General features: G+C 42.5%; 1 protein-coding gene across 1 annotated transcript in view; it reads left to right on the top strand.

Moving 5' to 3' along the window:
• The window catches only part of LOC127619528 (glutamate receptor ionotropic, NMDA 2D-like), a 79,976-nt gene that overhangs the window by 14,514 nt on the left and 40,479 nt on the right, over positions 1-24,983 (top strand). Inside the window, exons 2-4 of the mRNA XM_052092371.1 lie at positions 133-399; positions 5,800-6,128; positions 21,701-21,815. Of these exons, the coding sequence (XP_051948331.1) occupies positions 133-399; positions 5,800-6,128; positions 21,701-21,815 (711 nt within the window). The remainder of the gene's footprint in view (positions 1-132; positions 400-5,799; positions 6,129-21,700; positions 21,816-24,983) is intronic.

Below are 24,983 nucleotides of genomic sequence, written 5' to 3'. Positions count from 1 at the left end.
AGAGGGGTAGAAGATGACTGATCTAAAACTAGACCATGCCTTGGACCTTTTAAAAGTGTCACTCTCTATGCAATATATTAGGGTACAAAGTTTTTTATTTCACCATGCTCCATATTTTCTTCTCAATTTCAGGAGAGTGGCTCAGTCTACTTGCAGTTCTCCTGTTCTACTGCCCTGCAACTGGACGTCATTTTTGAAGTTTTGGAGGAGTTTGATTGGACGGCGTTCTCTGTGGTTACCACACGCCACCATGGCTATGAGGACTTCATTGCTATGGTTGAGGGCATGATAGATGGCTCCTTCATCGGTTGGGAGAGAAAGAGCGTGGTGATGCTCAACCTGACCGATGACCTGGGAGGTGCTCACATCCGCAGGCTACTGAAGGAGAATGAAGCACAGGTCAGGAGAGGAAATATAAATATATACAGTGGGGTTCAATGTCTGAGACCACATTGAAAATCTTGGATTCCAAATTTTTATATGGAAATAAAAAGAAAGTTTTAGGATATTTTTGTAATCATGCTAGTTAACATGAATCATCAGGTTGTGAACAAACTTGTGGAATCCATGACAGCTTTTCTAAAATAAATTTTTCACTCAAATTGTTACGCTGATTATATCATTTGTAATGGAAAAAATTGAATTGTATTAAATTAGAAAAATGCAAAAAAGATGCATTTACACGAGTGGACTCAGACTTTTAAAACAAACTGTATATACAGTATCTGTCTTTATTTTAGAAAAAATTCTGAATAATTTCAAAGGGCTCAGAAACAGTGTTCCTTCACATGTCTTTGAGTCGCTCTTTCTCTATAGTACTTGTCAATTTCATTCTCTTCCTCTGTTTCTTTTCCTTTCAACGAACTGTTGCTCCCCCCACACCAGCTCCTATTTCAGTTTTTTCATATCAATTCAAAGTGGCTTCACTGGCCATGCAATTAAAAATTGTATTACCAAATCAGTCTTGGTTAATTATAGAAGTATGAATATGACAATGAAAAGGAAAAAGACAGCTCTAATATTTCTAGAACAATTATACTATAGCGTTCCAATATTAGTACCATATGGTCAAGCTCATTTTTTCTATACATCGCTTCCACCATATTGTCAGCTTGCTCGATTAATCTACCCACGCATCGTCCCTGTATTCATTCCACTCTTTTCTTCTTTACTTTTCTCCACCCTCCCTTCATTTCTTCTCCCTCTTTCTCTCTCTTTCTCTTCCTCTCTCATACTGTGGCCTTTATATGAAGTGTACCAAAGATAAGGACGTTGCGTGACCTATGAAAGGGGAGACGGCATCCGTAATGTTACTGAGCAGCATGACATTAAATGACAGTTTCCATCTGACCCAAAGGTGCCCAACTCAATTCCCCACAGGACTAGCCCAGCCAGCAGACATTCTCTGCATTTAACAACTTCACTGATTAATTCCCCACAGTGTCCAAGCACCAAGACTTTCAGACCCTAATCATTGACTGGTATAGGACCACATGCCTGTCATGGCCTCTGCACAGTAAAAGAACAAGCAAAAAATTGGGATCACTTAATGCTATATGATAGGACGTTTTTCTTACAGTGATTAAAACGTCTGTTCGGTTTTTGTAAGGGCCCAACAGACACTTAATATATAAAAGTACAGATGTTATCATGGAGCTTTGTTATAAATGTAAAACCCTACCTCTGGTGATTTGTTCCATTTCACTTTGAATACATTTTTATTTTAATAAACTTAACAAAAATTACAGGATGTTGATAAATTGTAAACTGGCCCATTATCAGAATAGCTGTCACACTAAATAATCCAATAACCCCTGGCTCAAACATCTACCTCCTTACCATGAGTTAACTGGAGAGTTGACCCAAAATGCAATTCTCTCATCATTTACTCACCCTCGTTTTGTTACAAATCCATATGACTTTATGTCTTGCATGGAACACTAAAGAAGATGTAATGCAAAATGTTAGGGACAACAACACCCCATTCACTTTCATTGCATCTTTTTTCCATACAATGAAATTGAAAGGTGACTAAGGTTGTTAGTCCTTAACATTATACAATTCTGGAACGACAAAGGGTGAGTAAATTACAGCAGAGTTTTAATTTGACTCTGATCTCTCCTCCAGATTACAAAACACTACAGCCATTAAACTTGGGCACTCTGACAAACATTTATGAACTAAAAAAAGCAACCTCTCACAAACAGTCTATTTATTCTACACTGCTACCTTTGCAAGTGTTGGTATAAGAACTGTTGGAGGAGTGCAAGTAACCAGACAACCACTCACTTTCAAGAAGTCTGATATATCTGACCTTTTCTGTGATTTTTTGAAATGTGTAAGAAATCCACGAGAAAAAGGATTTTACACCCCTTTTTCCTAGATTTGGGGGTTTGAAACACTTTCATGGTCATTCTAAGGATAACGAAGAGCTCAAGCTAGCACATGAATAACAAGCTGACCAGATCACTCTGTTCTTCTACAAAATTTTAGCTTTTTTCTGTATAAATATTACAATAATAGGAGTGTTGTGAAGAGCTAGAAAGAGCTTACTGAATCAGGTTTTTTGGATGAGGCTTGGATCTCACATTGTTATCTAACCCACCACAGTTCCCTATTTGTCACTCGACGTTGTGTCGATGTAGAGATACTAGGGGTCAGGTGCCACTTTTGCATGCCACTCCCCTGGACATACGGGTATAAAAGGAGCCGGCTTGCAACCACTCATTCAGATTTGTTCTTTGGAGCCGAGTGGTGTTGATGAAATCCACTTACATTCCATTCACCTCTGAAACAAAGTGTTTTACGCTGTTGGATATACGGTGCATTGCAGCGGGTTCTCCCCCTCTTGCACAGATAAGTGCAGAGAATGTCCCTGGGCACTTTGGCAGCTATGCATGTATACTGAAAGAGTATTTAGACTAAAAGAGTAAGCAGTGATGGGAAGTGTCTTTATAAAGATGCCTTTCCATTTGTGTGTAGTTCCTGGATGCGGTCGCTATCTCTCCACCTCTGACGGCCACGATAGCTGCCTCACGTGTATGGGCCGTAGCCACACTGAGAAAACATTTGTGAATGGTTCATTCTCTCACTGCAAGAGCATGACCATGGCAACATTGCAGTCACGGATTTCCTTCTTCAGAGGGAAAGCCACTCCAGCTGCTCCCCGCATCGTTCCTTCTGCCTACAAGGCTGTGACGGTTAGTGCTGGGGGCAATTTGGGGACCCCAATGGGAGCAGTTGCATTGGGTGAACCCCCACGGACCTCCCATTCCTCAGTACCCATGTTTGCCCCGGTTGAGTTCTGGGATGAGATAGGTGGCATCGAGTTTAATGTCTCATTTAGGATGAGCTCTCAACTGCCGCATCGGAGATCGGGCTAGTACAGTTGGATGCAGAGGACTCCAACCTCCAGTTTCCAATTTCTGGTGTGGTCGCACAGTCTGAGGCCGATGCGGAGTTGGCAGCCATACTTTCCTGGGCTACCATGAACGTCGGGCTTGGGTGGAACCTTCCACCCTGCCCTGAGCCCTCGCGACTTGATGACTGGTTCCTGGGCTCAGAGCGCTGCACACAACTGCGCCCCGCCCCAGTTCCATCACGAAAACATGGCAGGCACCTTTTACGGCCTCCGAGTTCCTCCGCTCTCACAACCCTCGATGGTGGGGTGACAGGGGGTATGTGAACATTCCTCCGGTGGACAAGGTGGCTTGCGGTGCAAAACGGCTGAATCGGCAGAGGCTCCCGTCCAAGGCCAGTATGTCTACGTTGTCCCTGATGGCCAAGAATTACAGTGCTGCTGGACAGGCCACCTCCGCCCTGCATGCCATTGCCCTCCTGCAATTTCACTAGGCCAAGGCACTGAAAGAGCTGTATGAGGGTAGCCCTGACCCAGGAGTGATGCAGGAGCTGTGCTTGGGCAGGCGATGTTCACCATGGTGGTCCATGGTGGACGGCAACACCGTTGAGTATTTTACCCAGCAGTTCTTGATGGTCAAAAAGCAGACAGAGGCTATCCACCACATCCTGCCCCGGCGTGGTTCAAGATCCAGCACCCCATCTGCTTGTTGCCAAGGGCTTACTGCGGCAGCAACAACGACTCCCGCAGCCTGAGCCAACTTCTCTGCCCTGGCATAGAGCCCCCTGCAGGAAGCTGATGCCCCCTGTCCCATGTTCTGGCACCAAGAACCCCAGGAAGACTTCGAAGTGCCCCTGAGATGGGGACCCAGGGGCGAGGAGACCCGCTGTAAGTCTGGAGGTGGTGCACAAACCACTCCATCCTCTGGTGGATGGCTGGGAGGAGAATCTTTTGTTTCCTTATGTGTTGATTTCGCCACATGCCCAAGGGGCTTCGGCACCCACGAGATAATTAAGGGTTCTACAGCCCCCTACTTCATCATACCAAAAAAAGGTGGTGGATTTCAGCCAATCTTGACCTGCGAGCACTGTATCGGGCCCTGGACAGACTCCCGTTCAAGATGCTAATGCAGAAGCACATTCTGTCATGCATCTGACAACATGATTAAATCATGGCGGTAAACCTGAAGGCACATACTTTCATGTATCGGTTCTGCCTCGACACAGACCTTTTCTTTAGTTTGCTTTCGAGGGCCAGGCATATCAGTATAAGGTCCTCCCTGGCCCCAGCTGAATGATTTTTCATTTTTGTTTGGAAAAAAGAAGAGAAAATGCAGAAGCAGCTGGCTTTTCCTGTTCCCATTGTAAGTAGGTATTGTCCCCCCCTTCTGTACAAGGGACCATGCAGCATTCTTGGGGTGTTGGGAAGGTTAGGTGGGGGCCGAGTGCACTTGCTACTAGGCACACAGTGGCCTGCCTGCACCTGCACCGCCGATCTATGAACACAGTTCAGCTGGTTGTAGCGTTTTGTATAGGGATATTATATTGACACAGTGTCAAATGAGTGACAGCTAGAGAACATTTTGGTTACTGTTGTAACCTCCATTCCCCGATGTCCCTCTTGCCACAACACTGAACTACCCGCTGAAACGGCCGGGACTGTGTCTCGGCTCCTCAACACAAACCTGAATGAGTGGTTGCAAGCCGGCTCATTTTATACACGTATGTCTGGGGAGTGGCATGCCGATTCTCATTGGCCTTTTCTCAAATATCATAGGTGTTTGGGGCTCCCAAGCGTAACCCCTAGTGTCAATACATCGATACAACATCCCGTTCCCTCCATGAGGGAACGGAGGTTACAACAGTAACACTTGTGCAGGAGTACCACATTTTTTGTGGAGGTTAAAGGACCACCAGTCATGACCTGGACAACTTTTTTTTTCTTTTTTAAATTTTTTTTCTTTTTACTTAATCGAAAATTGAAATAAAATTCCTTAAATTTGTTCACATATGCCTGAAGACATTAAATGTTGATGTTTACATTTATGTAATTTTACACTGAAATGGCAAGTAAGCAATTTTATCACATTCAGATCATGTTAAGATATAAAATGTTTACATCCTGTGGCTATACTTTTAAAACAGTGTGTATTTTAGCAATTATGAACCGGCCCCATTTACTTCCATTTTAAGTGCTTTACTGAAGCCTAATTTTTAAACTAGTGTGAAGTCAAAATACATTTTGTGGTAATCAACAGTATGCCACAAATTCTGTTGATTGTGCTTAACATGTTTTGAACAAGGAATATTCCTTTAAAAATAATGTGAACTTTTAAAATCACTGCTGTTTTATAAGCTATATATTTTGTGCTGGAGCCTTTTAAAATCGAAAATGAAACCCTTTGAATATTTGTTCCATTCTTGCTCTACCAACCCCTATAGGTGCGACTCCTATATTGCTCACAAGAAGAGGCAGAGCACATTTTTAAGGCGGCATGGGAATCAGGGCAGGCCACACCTTCACACATGTGGTTTGCAGTGGGCCCAGCTCTTTTAGGACTTGGTCTAGAGGGTCTGCCCATGGCCCTGTTTGCAGTACGACCCCAGGGGTGGAGGGACGAGCCACGTCGACGAATCGCAAAGGGTGTGTCGGTACTGACACATGGAGCCATGGCTTTACGTAGGGAGTACGGTGGGGCTCGTGGTACAAGCTTTGCCGGAAACTGTGTGATGGATGGAAACCAAACTCAGAGGGTGCAAGGCAGGATCAGGTGAGAAGCTTGAATAGTTTATAAATAAGTTAGTGTTAATTCACCCAAAAATGAAAGATCTGTCATCATTTTGGATACAGAGCCTTGTGTTGTTTCAAACATGTATGACATTCTCCAGCGGAACCCAAGATGAGAAATTTTGAAAAATGTTAACTCTGCTCTTTTTTCCATACAATATATTGCCATGTTGCCTTACATCTCTAATATGTGTTTCAAGTAATTCAGGTTAGGAACAACACAGGGGTGAGTAAATGTTGACAGAATTGTAATTTTTTTGGGGTGAACACCAAAAAACACTTTTTACACCTTTGTATGATGCACATTCCTGTCTTTTAAAAGGAAAAAGACAACAATATACTGTATGTCTTAAATTGTCATGCAAGTCTTTTGTGACCTTGATCTTCCCATGGTTGTGGAAAAAAAAACAACACCCGAATACATTTAAAATCATTATAGTGCTATGACCAAATGCAGTCTAAACATGCTCCATTAAAAATTACACCAAACAGTGTTGAAAAATGTATTTAATAAATATTTATTACATTTTTGTTCTTTGTAATATATCATCCACACACTCCTGACACCAACTGAAATATATTTTTATTTCAAGTTGTGTATCACTGGTGTTAAATATGCATGAACACTACATTGAATTTATACTATTAGAAGAAATGGCCTTAAACTGGGTGCATCATGAAAATGTCCTGTTTCATCTCTTGCAATGCAATAGTCAGAGCTGCAATAAAAAACAACGCCAGACAACACAAATGTGATGACTACATCAAAACCCTGTGATATCTGTTTCCTGGGTTTTCTCAGTCTCCTCTTTAGCCATCACCCCATGAGCCCACATGTGGTCACTTACACACACACACACACACACACACACCCTCAACCTGCAGTTGATTTGTGTTTGACAGCACATACTGCAGGGATTTGCTACCTGTCAGTCATGCTTCGCACAAATCACTCAATCTCCAAAAAACTGTGGCCTCAAAAAGCTCTATCGACTTGCTTTTATGAGGGGGGAGCGCTCTCGGAAGTGTTCATGTCACTCAGGCATGAACTGAGAGAATCATAAATCTCTGAACCACCTTCAAATGTTAATCACTTAAACATGCCATGACAAAAAGGGCTTGGTTATCTGACCCCGGCAAGTTCGTTTACTTATTAACCATTCTCTCATGCCCACTTTACTAGCATGATTATCAACTATCTGATTTTGCTTGATTTTAGTTCTGCAAGTTAGGTGTAGTCAAAGTTTTTCCAGACTATCCATAACTTTATTTCTTTACTCTTCACCTAAAAGGGATTCTCTTTTCTACCTCAAAAAGTTGCAACATAGATTCCTACTGGGGAGCCAGCAGACAGCCTTGAAGAGCCGTGGACTTGAAGAGCTGTTGCTATATTTTGCTCAAGGTTTCCCATTAATCTCCATTCATTTGTTTTCAGCACAGGATCACATCTATAAAATTAAAATGTTCTATTTCATAAATTTTTTTACCTGCTTATTTTGAATCCATTGCAAAATATATTTGATTTAGCACATACTGCATACCTTCATACTGCATACCTTCATACGGTTTAGTCATAACTGCATTTCTCTATCAAATTTTATAAAACAGATTGGTAAATTTCATTAAAAACATTTCAGACCCAAAATTAGAAGGAAAATATTAGAAGTTATATTTTACATGAGGAAATGAAGCCTGTTTTAGGACCATTACGATTTTATTGCGTTACATTATTTAAAGCATTAATGAAGCACATTTTCCTCCCAATTTCTCATTACCATAATGCTTCCAGACATTTTACTCTTGAGTTTGTTTGTAAAATGTCCTGGTTACTTTCGTAACCTCCGTTCCCTGATAGAGGGAACGAGAAATTGTCTCGATGTAGTGAAACTAGGGGTCCCAAACACCTCTGACCTTTGAGAAAAGGAATTGGCGAGTGGAATTTGCATGCCACTCCACCGGACATACGGGTATAAAAGGAGCTCTTGCAACCACTCATTCCAGTTTTGTGCTGAGGAGCCGAGACAAGGTCCCGGCCATTTCAGTGGGTAGTTCAGTGTTGTGGCAGGAGGGACACAATGTCTTGTTCCCTCCATCAGGGAATGGAGGTTATGAAAGTAACCAGGACATTCCCAATCTGTCACTCACTCGACGTTGTGTCAATGTAGTGACACCAGGGGTCCCTATACAAAACGCCACAACTAGCTGAACTATGTAACGTGGACTGGTGGTGTGAGATGGGTAGACCTTTGACCTCAGTCGACTGATCTGATCCAACAGATTTTGTAAAGGTGAATGGATCGGTGGAGAAATTCAACTCGCTGAAACACAACCGCTCAGCTCCGAAGAAAAGATCTGAATGAGGGGTTGCAAGCCAGCTCCATATATCCGGGGGAGTGGCATGCAAATTCCATTGGCCTTTTTATCAAAGATGAGAGGTTTTTGTGTCACTACATCGACACAACGTCAAGTGAGTGACTGAGGATTCTCATTGTTGTTATACAGTGTTTTATTTAATATATTACAGTCAAACAATTACTGTAATGCAACCAGGGCTCTATTTTCGTTGCTGCACTAGGCACAATGATGTGCTACTCACTACGTCTGTGTACTATGTCTTATTCAACTTTCGTGAATTCTAAGTGCTATTTTGCGGCAGCACAAAACGCAAGTAGGCGTGGGTGGGAGTGTTTGCGTTATCTGTGGGTGTATGCATGCAAACTGTGGGTGTATTGTATGTTAATGAACTGACAACCACAATTTGCTATTTTCGTGAGAAATAGGTCATTGTGCTAAGATGTTTGAGAACCACATCTATTCTCTGTGCAAAATCTGAACGTTTATTTTGTTTTGTAAAGCGCCTTTCCAAAGCTCAAAGACGCTGTACAGAAATTAAACTTAAAACATTAAACAGAGAAACATATAACAAATATACATTCCAAGCATATTTCAAGCAGGTGAGACATGGGTGAGCAGGACGAGAGGCAACAGTACTAGAAAGGCTGATATAGAACACACAACACATACATTGCGATCCGTAGCAGCGCAGGCGACAATACAGTCACAGAGCAGGGAATGCATTGCATACAGCCCAATTACACTACCACATTATTATGAATGGGCTGTTTTTATTTATATCAGCGTTGCTTGGAGGGGTGGGGGACAAAATAGTTTCAGCGATGCATCGTGATTCATACTCAAAAGATTCTAAGTCAATACCCAAAAGAATCAGAATCGATTCTTAGTTCAGTTTAAATCACGGCAGAGCAGTGGCGCACGCCAAAGACAGATGTAGAAACAAAGATGAGAGTTAAGTACATACACTAAATTCAAGTGCACAAACACGATTGTTTTATTTATTTAATGTTTATTTGACAGGGACAAATGCATAAAACATTGCTTTATAAAGAATACAAAGTAGATGCCATGCATACAGGTTTCTAGCCATGACTAATTTGCAACCCCTGTCCCTGGTTAGGCTTTTAAAATTAAAACAAAATTTACAAAGTATTGAGTTTAAAATTTATAACTATGAAAATATATACAATAAATACATCCCATACATGAAATAAGATATGGGCTTAAGTGGATGTAGAAATCACTATAAACAGAGTTTAGACACATTTAACAATACAAGAAGACAAAAGTGTGCATATGTCTGTGCGTGCTCACATATGCAACATTATGTTTGTATGCATTGTGTTGTATCCTATACAGTCAGTGTTCACAGAGTTGTTTCAGTTTCAGCCATTGCTTTAAATGTGTATTAAAAACCTTGAGTTCTGTCAATGTTTTAATTTCGGATGGTAAAGCGTTCCACAAATGTATGCCTCTTACTGAAAATGATGTCTGACCACATGTAGTTCTATGTTTTGCGGCTATACAGTTTCCACTTATTGTGCCTCTAGTTCTTATTCCGCTTTTTTGTTTCTCTACTAGTTGACAGAATATTTCTGGTGCAATGTTGTTCACACACTTAAAAATTAGTTTTAGAAATGAAAAATTTACAAAACTGTCAAACCTCAGTATATTATGCTTCCGTAGAATGATGCAATGATGCCATCTTACTGGTTTCTGGTCCATTATTTTTAGTCCCTGTTTATATAATGACCTAATGGGTGTAATTGTTGTTTGGTTGGCCTGACCCCAAACAGTTATGCAATACGATAAATGAGAAAATATCATAGAATGCATAAACTGTTGTGCTGCCTTAAGGGGTATATATTGTCTTATTAATCGGAAGCAGTTTAAATTTGTCTTGACAGTTCTGTACAGTCTCTTTACATGATTATCAAACTTAAGATGAGAATCTAAAGTAACCCCTAAAAATTTTAATTCATGTACCTCATCTATTTCCTTCTCATCAATCTTTATTCTAAAATTTTCATTGACATTTCTTTTTATTGAAAAGCACATAGAGACTGTCTTATTATAGTTCAGGGTCAGATGACTATCTCGGAGCCACTGTGATACACCATCCAGTTCTTTTGAAAGCATCTCAGCTGCAATCTGAGGGGTTTTTGCTGAGACATATATAATTGTATCATCTGCATACATTTGGCATTTAACCCTTTTGCAACTGTCAGGAAGATCATTTATATATAGACTAAAAAGTAAAGGGCCTAAAATTGAACCTTGTGGAATTCCGATTTGACAAGTTTGAACAGATGACTGGGTGGATCCTATTTTAACACACTCCTGCCTGTGTTCGAGATATGATCTAAACCAAGTTATTGCATCATCTGACAAGTTACAATTTTGCAATTTATTTAAAAGAATTTCGTGGTTCACAGTGTCAAAGGCTTTTTTCAAGTCCAGAAATACTGCCCCCACTACATTACCTTTATCTAATGACTGTTTTATCATTTCAGTAAGGTAACAGTTTGCCAACTCTGTTGAGTACCGTGGTCTAAACCCAAATTGTTTTGTGTGTAGGAGATGATTACTTTCAAGATAATCAACAAGTTGTTTGGCAACTGTTTTTTCAAGAACCTTTGAGAGTGCAGGTAAAATTGAAATCGGTCTATAATTCGAGACCTGGTCAGATGCTCCAGATTTAAAGACTGGAGTTATAATAGCCGTTTTCCATTGCTGAGGAAATTTATTTGCTCTAATCGATAAGTTTACTACATGTGTAACTGGCATTAAGAGTAGAGAACTGTGTTTTTTTTATTAAAGCGGTATCCAAGCCAAAGTTATCCTTGGCCTTAGATTGCCGTAACTGTCTAAAAACTTCAGCACTTTGGTCTACCTCTTTTATACAAAAAGATGTTGATTGGTCTCTCGGGGTTTGAAATTGGCAGCCAATTCCTCAGCTGATTGGATAAAGAATCTATTAAATTGGTTTGCAATTTCAGTCCTTTCATTACTGACGGTTCCATTTATATTTAATTCCACTATTAATTTTAGTTGTTTAGGCACTCGCTTAGTTAAAATATTTAGGTGTTTCCAAAGTTCTGAACTTTTCCCTCCTGATTCAGCCATCAGTTTCATAAAGTAGATTGTTTTTGCTTTGCGTAACTCCTTGACTACTTTGTTCCTTAATCCTTTAAAAACAAGTATATCTGTGTTAGTTTTTGTTAATAATGAATGTTTGAGCGCAAGGTCTCTTTTTTCATCAACTGGAGAATATCCTTATTCAGCCATGGTAAAGCCCTTCTACGTTGTGGATACTTCAGTAACAGAGTATATTTCTGAATCACATCTGTGAGTGTTTTTGTCATTGTAGTACAGCAGGTATCTAAATCATGAGTTTGCTTAACATTATACCAATTTATATTCTGCAGTTCATCTTCAAATTGAGTTATTTTATTCTTGGGAATGCCTATAAGTTCTAATTTATGCAGAATATTACAAAAGGTTTGTAAACGGTTTTTGGATAGCTTTCTAACAATTAAAATCATATTGTGATCCGAAAGACCTGTGATTAAGTTGTACGTTTTACTCACTCACTCAGTTCTATTTATGAAGATCAAGTCAATAAGTGTTTTACTGGTTTTTGTTAATCTTGTCGGTTCTTTAATTATTTGGTGAAAATTATGTTTTGTGTAGATCGTTTTTAACTTTTGCTTATTACTGTTACTTAACCAATTTATGTTAAAATCTCCTTGGAAGATAGTCTCACAGCGATAATTTAACTGTTTAAGTAAGTTATCTAAATCCTTGTAAAATGAAACACCATGTGAGGGGGGATTATATAAAGTGACAATATTAAACTTCATTTTTGTCAACAACACTACAGTGATGCCCACACATTCTAAAGGTGTGTCCAGATTAATTTGGACACATTTAAATGTTTCTTTGATATAGATCAACACACCACCACCCCTGCCAGTTAGTCTGTCTTTTCTAAAACAAATATAACCAGGTACATCAGTCATTTGTGTTGGAGTATTGCTGTTTAGCCAGGATTCACTTAGACACAGGTAATCCAAATTGGAGTCTTTCAATAAATGTTGAATCTGATCTATTTTTGATGTAATACTTTGAATATTCAAATGCCCTCCAACAATGCCCTTTGGTTTAGTCTTTGGATCCCATATAACCTTCGCATGGTTCACAGTCTGAAAGAATCTAAATTGTCTTTGTTTACCTACCGCTTGACCAGTAGACCTGATGGTAACTACACTGCTGCAGTTTGTGGGCCCCCTGCTGAGGCCAGGGCCTGGCCTGTTAGTAGCTGGACTGCCGCTGCTAAGGCCTGTGCCTGCCCTATTATTAGCTGGCCTGTTAGTAGCTGGACTGCCACTGCTAAGGCCTGGGCCTGGCCTATTAGTAGCTGAACTGCCGCTACTGAGGCCTGGGCCTGGCCTGTTGGTAGCTGGACTGTCGCTACTGAGGCCTGGACCTGGCCTGTTGGTAGCTGGACTGCCGCTGCTGAGGCCTGGGCCTGGCCTGTTGGTAGCTGGACTGCTTCTGCTGATGCCTGAGCCGGGCCTGGTGGTTGCTGGGCTGTTTCTACTGCCGCTGCTGAGGCTGTTGGTAGCTGGGCTGCTGCTGCTGAGGCATAAGCCTGGCCTGTTGGTAGCTGGACTGCCACTGCTGAGGCGTGAGCCGGGCCTGGTGGTTGCTGGGCTGTTTCCACTGCCGCTGCTGAGGCTGTTGGTAGCTGGACTGTCGCTGCTGAGGCATGAGCCTGGTCTGTTTGTAGCTGGACTGCTGCTGCTGAGGCCTAAGCCTGGCCTGGTAGTAGCTAGGCTATTGCTACTACTGCTGCAGAGGCCTGGCCCAGTGGTAGCTGGGCAGCTACTACTGCTGCCATTGAGGCCTGAGCCTGGCCTGATAGTTGCTGGTCTACCGCTGCTGAGACCTAGGCCTGGCCTGGTGGTTGCAGACAACCTGGTGGTTTGAAGACCAGCTGTATCAAACACATGACCATTTGTGCCCGAATGAAACTACTATCCCTAAATTCTTTCACAAACCCGCGCACATAGCAACGTGAGATTTTATTCTTAATAACAAGCCAACAACCTACATGAAAGACGAGCTCACAGCATTATTGCTCTGATTTGTAGGTGGCACAACAACCGGAGATTTTTGGCATAATGTTGATAACCAAAAGAAAAAAACAGTTCACATTCTTCTCATTCTTCATTAAAACTTTTAAAAGTATTTATAATTCTCAAAATGTAAAAATATACACTATTTCAAAAAAGCCACAACACTTTATTTATACTAATATAAATATGTTAACATAACTTTAATGTGATAAATCCTCTAACTAACCTTTCTTGTTCAAAGCTACCTCTAATATTTCAACTTCGTTGTCTTGATGATGCAATGCTGTGATAAATTATTTCCCATGATGTCTGCACAAGGATACCAAGAGGGTAGGTGATGTAACTTCCTTGCTTATATGGAGTTGACCGGGTAGCTGGCGTTGTCTTCAATCAGCAGAACATAGCTTATTTTCTTCCTGTTATATGCACACCTTCATGATGTCCGTCAATGAAAAAAATCAGAAACATTCCAAATAAATGCTGTTTGGTATGCATTTACCTGACACCTGAGCTGTGTCCCAAGTGATGCATGCAGTGTATGAATATTCAAAGTGTAGTATTGTCCCAAATGGAACACTTAATGTTTACAGGCTGATGGAAATAACGTTTCAAAAGCAAACAATGCATTTCTTCTAGCTATAGCACGTTAGCCAACCTCAGTTCAGCACTTGTGTCTCAAACAATGTACATATTCACACAGCGTAGTGTGATGGTGAAGCATTCAACTTACATTTGTAAGGTGCTGTCTTTGCTGAAGTTTCACTAGTTGCTACATTCTTCATTATTTACAATTGTTTTGTCAGACCAGCAATGCAGCGTTAACCACCCCTTCTGCTACATCTGCTGAGTGTATGAAGTGTCCATCATTCCAGACAGGTTGAAGAAGTGCGTCATCCGGGTACCCATGGTACTCTTCGTTTTGTTGCATTTTCAGAGTAAACATACTACTTGCACTACTTACACTTAAAAATTATGTAGAATTTTACAGAAGTGTGCAGCTGGGACAGACCTCAGGTACGTTATGGCACACTTTGTCGATGAACTGGTGACACCCACAGGTGATATATGGTGACAAATAACTAGAAGTTCTTCCATCTCAAAGAGTAGTTCCACTGCAAGAAAATGCAGATTTTGACAATTTACAGGTCAAATAATACACGTTTTATGGAGGAATTGAGAATCTGAACAAAACTTATTTCCGCATTTAAACCCTTTAAGTGCCTAAACGAGGAATGAGCAAAAAAAATTTTTTTAGTTATCAATATTATGCAACAAATACTGTCTATTGATCTTCACTTGTATTATAACATTCCTTTAAGGTCTAGCTTTAAGTTTAACAAATAAAGTCAACTTTTTTATTTATATGTATTTGCCCTCATTATATTCCTCTCTGGAATATATACTGTACACTGTATAGAGTAATCAAACTATGCCACTACTTAAAGCACAGATGTACAGATTAATATAATTAGAAATGTCTCTGACCATCACACCATATGCACGTCTTATCTAGAAACGGCGTAATCTAGTCTCTCCAGATTAAATATGGAGACAGATGTGCTGAGAGCTTTTCCTAAATCAGTCATTAGAGGCAGACATTGGGCATAAAAATGTGTAGTAAGCATATGGCTACAGACTTGTTGCCCTCTACTGCTACCTTTTTGGTACTGTTAAGTTAATGGAGTGTGATGAATACTTACCTGCATTTTTGTCCAGACTGCAACACTGTAATTCAGCCATTAATGCCTCCCTCTCTCTTTTAAAACTTTTTTCCGCCTTTTTTGGTTGTTTTCTGTCTCTTTTCTCATTCTCTCTCTCTCTCTCTTTCTCTCTCTCTCTTTTAAACAACAACAAAAAAATCCATCTTTCTTTACCTTTTTCTTTTCTTTTTACATAATTGTTCCTCTCTTTTTATATCCTCCCACTTTCTTTCTCTCTTTTTGCCTGTACATTCCTCTGACCCTCAATGCTTCATAATAACTCTGCTCTCTCATCATGTCAACATTACTGTTTCCTCTCTAATTCCATCTCTTTATCTCATACTCTAGTCACTCTATCATTTTTCCATGCCCCCTCATCCCTTCATTTCTCCTCTCCGCTCCAGTCTTGCCCCTGCGGGCAGCTCTAAAGAGGCATGCATGCAGTGTCGTTTTGCATGTAAATAGGATAATTGGTTATGGTGCAGGGGGAAATATCACAGGCTGTCACCAGTGAAACAGATTTCAGCCACCCTGGCCTTACCCACACACACACTCAAACTCAATCTTACTCTCACTTACTGCACATTCATTCATTCACTCATTCAAGGTCTTCTCCATGCCTCATTCACTCACTCTTACGCCCACTTCCTCTTATTACCTCATGCTGTCAGGATGTTGCTGCAGTATTGAAAAATCTTTAGCATACTTCCTCGCTCTCTCTCTCTCTCTCTCTCTCTCTCTTTGCAGCTCAACATAGTGCGCTGTAAGTTTGGGCAAGGTCAAATGATCCTACATAGACAGCATTTTTGGGCATCATAGGCACGTTTGAATGTTCCTGCCCATACAGCATTTTTGGGAATGGTAGACAGCATGTTCGAACGCTCCTACCTAGACAGGATTTTTGGGCAGCATAGGTACGTTAAAAAGTTCCTACCTAGACAGCATTTTTGGCATCATAATGTCATTTGAAACAAATACCTAAACATAATATTTGATATCATAGGCATTTTCGAACTTCAAATTTTTGGGCATGAAAGGTGTGTCTCAATGTTTGTACTTTGACAATTTATTTTGCCATGATAGGTGTGTTTTAATGTTCCTACTTATTTAGTATTTTTGGGCAACACAGATGTCCAAAAATCAATCATTTTATTTATAAAGCACAAAAGTAACAATAGTTGACAACTGTGCTGTACAACCACATATACAAGAGGACATTGCAATCTGAAATTTTACGCAAAGCAACACACAATAGACTCTAAGGTTGATTATAAGCCAGGGCAAAGAAATCGTCTCGGTTACTATCATAACCTCTGTTCCCTGATGGAGGGAATGAGACATTGTGTCGATGTACTGACACTAGGGGTCTCTCTTGAGAGCCTCGGTTACCTCTTATCTTTGAGAAAAGGCCAATGAGAATTTGCGAACAGAATTTGTATGCCCCTGGGAAGCGTGCTTCTGTTCAGACAGGTTTTGAGCTGAGGAGCCGAGAGTAAGGTTTTCAGCGGCTTAGTACAGTGTTGTGGCAAGAGGGACACAAGCGCGCTGTCACTGAGACTGAGTCTAACTCCATGCCAAGAAAAGATATGCTCTGAACCGGGGAGAGCTTGCTCATTTCCCAGTTGACCCTAAACGGCTGAGGTGCATGAGCACCAGGTCCCTGTGCGCACAGATCAACTGTTGAGAGTGCGCTAAGATTAGCCAGTCATCGAGGTAGTTGAGTATATGAATGCCCACTTCCTTTAACAGGGCAAGAGCTGCCTCTGTGATGCAAGGGGACAGACCGAAGGAGGGAACCTTGTACTAATATGCCTGGTCGTCGAAAGCAAACTGTAGAAAGGGTCTGTGACGGGGTAATTTTGAGACGTGAAAGTACATATCCTTCAGGTCTACCGCCACGAACCAATCTCAATGCCGGACGCATGTCAGAATAGGTTTCTGTGTCAGCATCTTGAACGGGAGTCTGTGCAAGGCCCGGTTCAGAACTCGCAGGTCCAAGATTGGCCACAACCCACAGCCTTTCTTGGGTACGATGGAGCAAGGGCTGTAGAAATCCTTCCCCATTTCGGTTGGAGGGACAGGCTCTATCGCATCCTTGCGCAGAAGGGTTGTGATCTCCGCACAAAGGCCGGAGGCTTTTCGCCCTGCATCGAGGTAATGCGGACGCCTCTGAAACGGGGCAGGCACCTGGTGAACTGAATCGTGTAGCCGAGTCGGATGGCCCTGGCCAGCCACCGCAATGGGTTGGAAAGCATAAGCCACGCATTCAAGCTCCGGGCGAGGGGCACTAAGGGGACAATCACGTGTGATGTAACTGGAGGTGAGGACTCGCGGCGGGGGGAAGCAGGCGACGTCACGTCGGGGAGCGCTGCTTCATGCCGAGGTGGATGTGCTGAGGAGAGGCTCCAAGCACTTACCTTGCTCCACGTACCTGGCCTGGGGACTGAGGAGGAGGTTCTGTAGAGACGACCTTTAGACTCGTCACCATCTGTCAGTCTGAGCTGCGAGTGTGGTGCGGTTGGGCATATGAAGGCGGATGGTCCGCGTTCATTGGGGCCTGACTGCAAGTGCACGGCGTCTGATCGCCATGAGAACGCCGGTTGTGGGCACTGGCTAAGTGACCCAGGGAGTGAGTAAACTGCTTCCTTTGCAACAACATGGGTACCGCAGCCTTTTACCGCCGCAGGGGGACGCCCTCGGCGGGCAGATGAAATGTGGGATCTTGAGCCATGGCGGGGCAAGATGTGTTGAATGGCCGCCTTCTGTTTCTTCACCATCGAGAACTGCTGGGAAAAGCCCCCTACGGTGTTGCCGAATAGGCCGATCTGGGAGATGGGGGCAATGAGAAAGCGAGCCTTGTCGGGGTCCCACATCTTCAGCCACAGATGCCGTTCCTGGACCACAAAGGTGGTCATCGGCTGTCCGAGCGCATATACTGTGACCTTCGTGGCCCGTAGGGCAAGGTCAGTCAGCGAGTGCAGTTCCTGCAGCATATCAGGACCAGGACTACACAAGTGCAGATCTCTTAGCGCTTTGGCCTGGTGGACTTGCAGGAGGGCCATAGCGTGCAGGGCGGAGGTGGTCGATCCCGCCAGGTGGTCGACTTTGTGCGCGCACAGGTGCACCGCAACTGCCTTATTCAGCTGGGGGAGTTCTGTGTACCCATGGACCACCCCACCGTCAAGGGTAGTGAGAGTGGATGAGCGAGGGAGTCGGTTTCGGGCAGTGAAAGGTGCACTTCACGACTTCGTCAGCTCATCTCGCACCTCCAGGAAGAAAGGAACCGGGGGGGATTGGCGCCCCAAACCCATGGAACCAATTCACTAGTCGCGAGAGCTGGGGGTGCGCTGTCGAAGCACCCAGGGGTGTAGTCTGCAGCGGAGTGCAGAGTGGAGAGAGAACCGCTGGAATGCGCCGTATATCCAACAGTAATGCTTCGCAGTGAGGTGAATGGACGACAGTTGTATTCAGCTTGATGTTAATACAACCGAAGAAAAAGTCTGAATGAACTTGCCTGCTGGCCTCCCTTTATTCCCGTATGTCGGGGGGACTGGCATGCATATTCAACTCGCCAATTCTCATTGGCCTTTTCTCAAAGATCTGAAGGTGAATCGAGCTCCCAAGAGTAACCCCTAGTGTCACTTAATCGACACAAATCCAATGAATGACAAGGGGAACTCAGCCTCTCTCTCACTTTTTCTGACCTTTACCCATAGGGTAACCATATTTCTAGTGTTCACAACCATATTGAAAGTGCTTTGAGAAATCTCACTCTCTCTGACACACACATACATACACAGTTGCAGTAGAGGGCAGTGTATTTGTTCATTAACATACTAATGCCACTGTAATGGACACTTAAAATCCCTTAAATGTTTCTGATGTTCAAACACTCTCCCTCTCTGTTCCCTAATTCACATTTCTCTATCTCTTTCTTCTCTTTCTCTGTCCCTGTTCAATCTATCGATGTGTGCTTACTCACACAACATCACTTCCTTCTCATATCCTCTGGCTCTGTATCCCTTTCTTTCCACATCTCTTCTTATCCTGTTAGTGCGTGCGTCTCACACTTTTTCTGTTTCCTCCTCCTTGTGTCTCCGGGCTTTTTTATTTCACTTTCTGAATGTCAGTACATTTCTGCTATGTTTCCAATGTGAGCACTCTCTTTTTATTCATCTCTCTTTCTCTCATATCCATTGTGATGACACGAGTGACATGTGTATTCCACTACGTGCTGTGCTTTAGGTTGTTTGTTCACCCCACAATGTAAGGCATTAGCGGAACACATGTAATGTCAATGGCTGTGTTGCTATGACAACCTTGCAGGGGTCTAGAGAACGAGAGATCGGGCAAAGCTAGAGTGCTGGTATTGCCAAGGTCTCACAATGTCTCTCAGACTTTCACACCCTCCATTGCACTCTTGAAATGTGTGAGATCAATTAAATATGTTGCTTTTGACATTGGTGTTCTTGTATATTAGTGCTATGGTTTGATTACAATTAAAGTACCTCAAAGGGATAGTTCACCCTAAAATGAAAATTCTGTCACTATTTACCCTCACGTTTTCCAAACCTATATGACATTTGTTTTCTGTGGAAAACAAAAGGAGATGTGAGGCAGAATTACAACGTCAGTCACTATTTACTTTCAGTGTATGGAAAAAAGATGCATGAAAGTAAATGGTGACTGAGGCTGTCAGCCCCTAACATTCGGACTAAAATCTCTTATTGTGTTATACAGAAGAAAGAAATTGAGATTGTTTTGAAGTGTTGTGTGAGGTTTGAGTATGTACTGTATGTTTTTCATGCAAATTCAGAAAAAAATTGCAGTGTCACTCATAATCTTCATTTTATATTCCTCAAAGCATTTAGAGTGCCATTCATTTCAATTTATTTTTTTATTTCAACATATCTTTATTGACATGATTGTGTTTACATACAATATTGCCAAAGCATCTATTCACAAAATGAGTAATGACAAGGGACAAAAAGAAAATGCTAATAAATAAGCAGTAACAAATAAGGTGCCAAGAAACAGTAATAAAACCAGCATAAAACGGCATTAAACCAGAAGCTTTTTGTACCCGTCATCCCGACCAACACTTTGAATAGAGCCTGACATAAATTATGGATCAGATATCAAATACAATTTCTCCCAAAGACAGAAGCAGCAACACTTATGAGACAAATCTAATAAAATGAGCCAAGCGTCCCGTAAAATGATGGGGTAAAATAAAAATAAAAAATGGAGCAGTGAAAGAGACTTTTTCTCTTGCAATTACTGCATCGCCACTGAAAAGAAAATCTGAGATGAGAGAAGTAGCACCCATGTGCGCATAGGAAAAAATTGTCAGTTGCGATGTTCACGTTTGGCGTCCCTCTTTTTCCAGAGTTTCAGTGCTACTCTCAGTCTTCTAGTTGTCATGGTGACTAGCAAGAGCATCTCAGCGGCATCCAAAGAGCTCAGAATGCTGAATATTGAAAACATTCTGCCTCCGATGTGGAAGTGCGATAAAAGCGCAGTTAGAGCCATGGCTGCAGTGCCTTTGGGCATGTTGTTCATTCTCCATCCACACACTTCTGCTTTTTAACATTCTTTATTGAATCATTAATTTGTGAAATTCACATTTTACATTATCCTTCCATTTTTTTCCATCCATCCATTAAGCTATACAAATTGTCTTCATTCATTCCCCAACTCATCCATATACATTTTCTTTATTTCTTTTTTAGCCATCCACAGATTAATTCATCCTAGCCATCTTCATATACTTTTTCTTCACTATTTCATTCATTCATTCAAGAAATTAATAATTTACTCTACTCTTCATTTTTGTTCATAATTTCTTTCTCAATTCATCCATCCATCTAATTTTTCATTCATTAATTTGTGAAGTTCATGAAGTTAATCTTTTAGATACTTTTATCCATCCATCCATCAAGATATTCTCTACTTACTTGTTTCCTAATTAATTAATTAATTCATGAAGTTCATCCTTAAACTGACATAATTTATTTATTTCCATTTTATTCATTAGGTAAGCCAGTTATTTATTTAGCCAGTTATTCCTTCTGGATTTATTCCTTCACTTTTCTTTCATAAATTAATGTATTTTGTATAGTCATTGAGAATCAGTGTTGTCATTTCCGTTTTAATGTTCAACAGAAGAGGTTTACTTTAGAGTACCTTAATCTTTCAGCACAAATCACACACACTAACCAGAGTGGAGAGGTGACTAATGGAAGTCCCATCTATCACTCTTTATCTGTGTCTGCTCTCTCTCTCTCTTCTTTTTATCACTTTCACTCAGACTCCTTTTTTTTATCACCCTGCTGTTTTTTTCTCTTCTCCTCTTGAAGGTTCTTCAGTAACATAACTCTATCTGGACGGGACTATTCCTTTAATAATGACGGTTATCTGGCAAATCCGCTTCTGGATGTTATCTCCTACTCTGCAGGAAAAGGCTGGGAGGAGGTAGGGGAGGAGCCATTAGTACGCTTAAATGCATTTAGATTTTCATGCTTGTCATTAGTAGTTTTGAGCTCCCAAGTGAGCTCACATTTTGCCCTGCCATTTAAATTCAATATAAATGGAATGTGAAGAATGCATTAGAAATTAAATTGTATGTCGCATGCAGGAGGGTCTGAAATAAATCAAAGAATGAATATATGCAAATTTACATTACAGTACATTTTTATCTAAGTCGCATTAATTCAGTTCTTTAAAGGTACAATATGTCTTATATAAGCCAACAAATTGTGCAAAAGCCCACTTTTCTACTCTTTTCATGGAACTGTAATTGCAAAGCTGTTTGATAAAAGCTTTTTATTATAGATTTTAAATATTTTGACAGCATTTAATTTTCTTATTCAGTACACGTACATACGTATACTGGGTTATTGAGCCTCAAAATGTTCAACCATCAAAGGTTCAGTTTGTAATCTCTTTCCCCTTTCCCTTTTTATCCATGATAAAATAAATTATAAAAATTACTCATCTGCAGTTCGCACAGTAGTTACATTTTTTTAATATCATATGCTTTTTATTTTTTGCTATTTAACACTTTTTTCTTTTTTTTAGCAAATGCCAATAAGCAATGGGAAATAATAGTTTTTGGCAAGAAATGTTTTTTTTGTATTGGTTATTCAGGCATTGTTTGTCAGTTTAATAACTATGCCAAATGAGTTAAGAAAACAGCTAATCATTCATTGGTGTGCCAGTAAATGCATTTCCCCGTCTGTCGCTCACTTCGACGTTGTGTCGAAGAAGCGACACTAGGGGTCTCTCTTGAGCGCCGAATATACATCTGATCAGTGAAAAAAGGCCAATGAGAAGTTGGCAGACAGTATTTGCATACCCCGCCCCCGGACATACGGGTATAAAGGCGGAGTTCATTCAGAAATTGTCTTCGGAGCCGATGGTCGTGTATGCAGCGAGCTGCGAGTCACACACTGTTCCTCCCACCTCTTTTTTGCGATTGCTGTTGGATCTACGGTGCATATCAGCCGCTTCATCCTTCTCTGCACGGCAGTGCAGTTTGCCCCTGGGCGCTTCAACATGCAGTTAAAAGAGTTTGTTTCTCTAAAAGAGCAAATACACAGCTGGCGTTGAACGTCCTTTTCAGGACGCGTCTTTTTAAAGACGTCAACCGGGCTTTGCACAAACTCCCGTTCAAAATGCTCACGCAAAAACACATCTTGCATCCAGCATATAGATTGGTTCGCAGCGGTAGACCTGAAGGATGCTTACTTCCACGTCTCAATTCTGCCTCGACACCGACCCTTCCTACGGTTCGCTTTCGATGGCCAGGTGTATCAGTACAAAGTTCTCCCCTTTGGCATGTCTCTGTCCCCTCGTGTCTTCAAGAAAGTCACAGAGGCAGCCCTTGCCCCGCTCCGAGAAGCCGGCATTCGCAAACTCAATTACCTTGACGACTGGCTTATTCTGGCCCACTCCTGAGAGTTACTGTGCGCTCACAGAGACCAGGTGCTCAGGCACCTCAGACGTTTGGGGCTTCAGGTCAACTGGGAAAAGATCAAGCTCGCCCTGGTTCAGAGCATCTCTTTTCTCGGAATGGAGTTAGACTCAGTCTTAATGTCAGCGCGCCTCGTCAACGAGCGTGCGCAGTCAGTGCTAAAATGCCTCGCCGCCTTCAGGCCGGGCACGAAGGTCCCTTTAAAAACTTTCCAGAAGCTCCTGGGGCATATGACATCCTCCGCGGCAGCCGCACCACTGGGGTTAATACATATGAGACCGCTTCAGCAGTGGCCCCAGACTCGAGTCACGAGATGAGCATGGCTTGTGATCATCACCCCCGCCTGCCTCCAAACGTCAAAACCCTGGACAGACCTCTGCTTTCTGCGGACATGAGTCCCCTTGCAGCAGGTGTCCCGACGCATCCTGGTCATGACCAGCGCCTCCAAATTGGGTCCGGGCACCGTGTGCAACAGGCACGCAGCCGCTGGCTGTTGGAAAGGGGCCCTGCTGCGCTGGCACATCGATTGCCTAGAGTTGCTGACTGTATTCTTTGCCCTGCGGAGGTTTCTCCCATTAGTTCGGGACGAACACGTCTTGGTCAGGTCAGAAAGCACCACCGCGGTAGCGTACATAAATTGCCAAGGCGGCGTACGCTCCCGCCACATGCATACTCACATCCCCGGCAACCTCAATGTGGTAGCGGACGTGCTATTTTCCCCCAGTGAGCCTTCTTGCACAGGTGCTGTGCAAGGTCAGGGAGGACGAGGAACAAATCACCCTAGTGGGTCCCTACTGGCCCACACGGGCCTTGTTCTTGGACCTCGTACTCCTCGCGACAGCCCCTCCCTGGCGAATTCCCCTGAGGAAAGACCTTCTTTCTCCGGGACGGGGCACGCTCTGGCATCCGCACCAAGACCTCTGGAACCTCCATGTCTGGCCCCTGGACGGGATGTGGTAGATCTAGCTGGTCTACCACCTGCCGTCGTAGACACGATCAACCAAGCCAGAGCCCCCTCTACCAGGCAACTTTACTTCCTGAAGTGGTGCTTGTTCACAGATTGGGGTTCTTCCCGGGCTGAAGAACCACAGAGGTGCGTAGTTAGGGAGGCTGTCCCCTTCAACCTTGAAGGTGTATGTTGCTGCTATTGTGGCCCACCATGACGCAGTAGACGGCAAGTCTTTGGGTAAGCACGACTTAAATCCTTCCCGGCCAAGCCTGTTCCCCTCCATTTGCTGACCTAATCCACTGCGGGTACTCAAATCTACCCTGCACTGGAATAGGTGCTCCACAGGCCAGGACTCCTGCGTGGACTTCCTCCTGTGTGTATTTTCTGCGGTACGGTCCCCTTACGAGTGGACCCGCATCTCCCTTAGGCAGTTCCAGCTGCCCTCCGGTCACCGTGTTGTAGCTACTCCCCCCTCCTTGAGGCTGGATCTACCACCATCCCATTTTCCCACATGTGACCTAAGAGGCCCATGTGAAGAATTTTTCCACATTTACTCAGCGCATGGCGTGATTTAAATTGGACCCCTAGTGTCGCTTCTTCAACACATCTTCGAAGTGAGCGACAGATGGGGAACGTCTAGGCTACTTCGTATGTAACCTCTGTTCCCCGATGGAGGGAGCGAGACATTGTGTTCTCCCGGCCACGTCGCCAAATGTTG

This window comes from Xyrauchen texanus, chromosome 26 (genome assembly GCF_025860055.1).
Source record: "Xyrauchen texanus isolate HMW12.3.18 chromosome 26, RBS_HiC_50CHRs, whole genome shotgun sequence".
Taxonomy (NCBI): domain Eukaryota; kingdom Metazoa; phylum Chordata; class Actinopteri; order Cypriniformes; family Catostomidae; genus Xyrauchen; species Xyrauchen texanus.
This window is presented reverse-complemented; position numbering and strand designations above follow the sequence as displayed.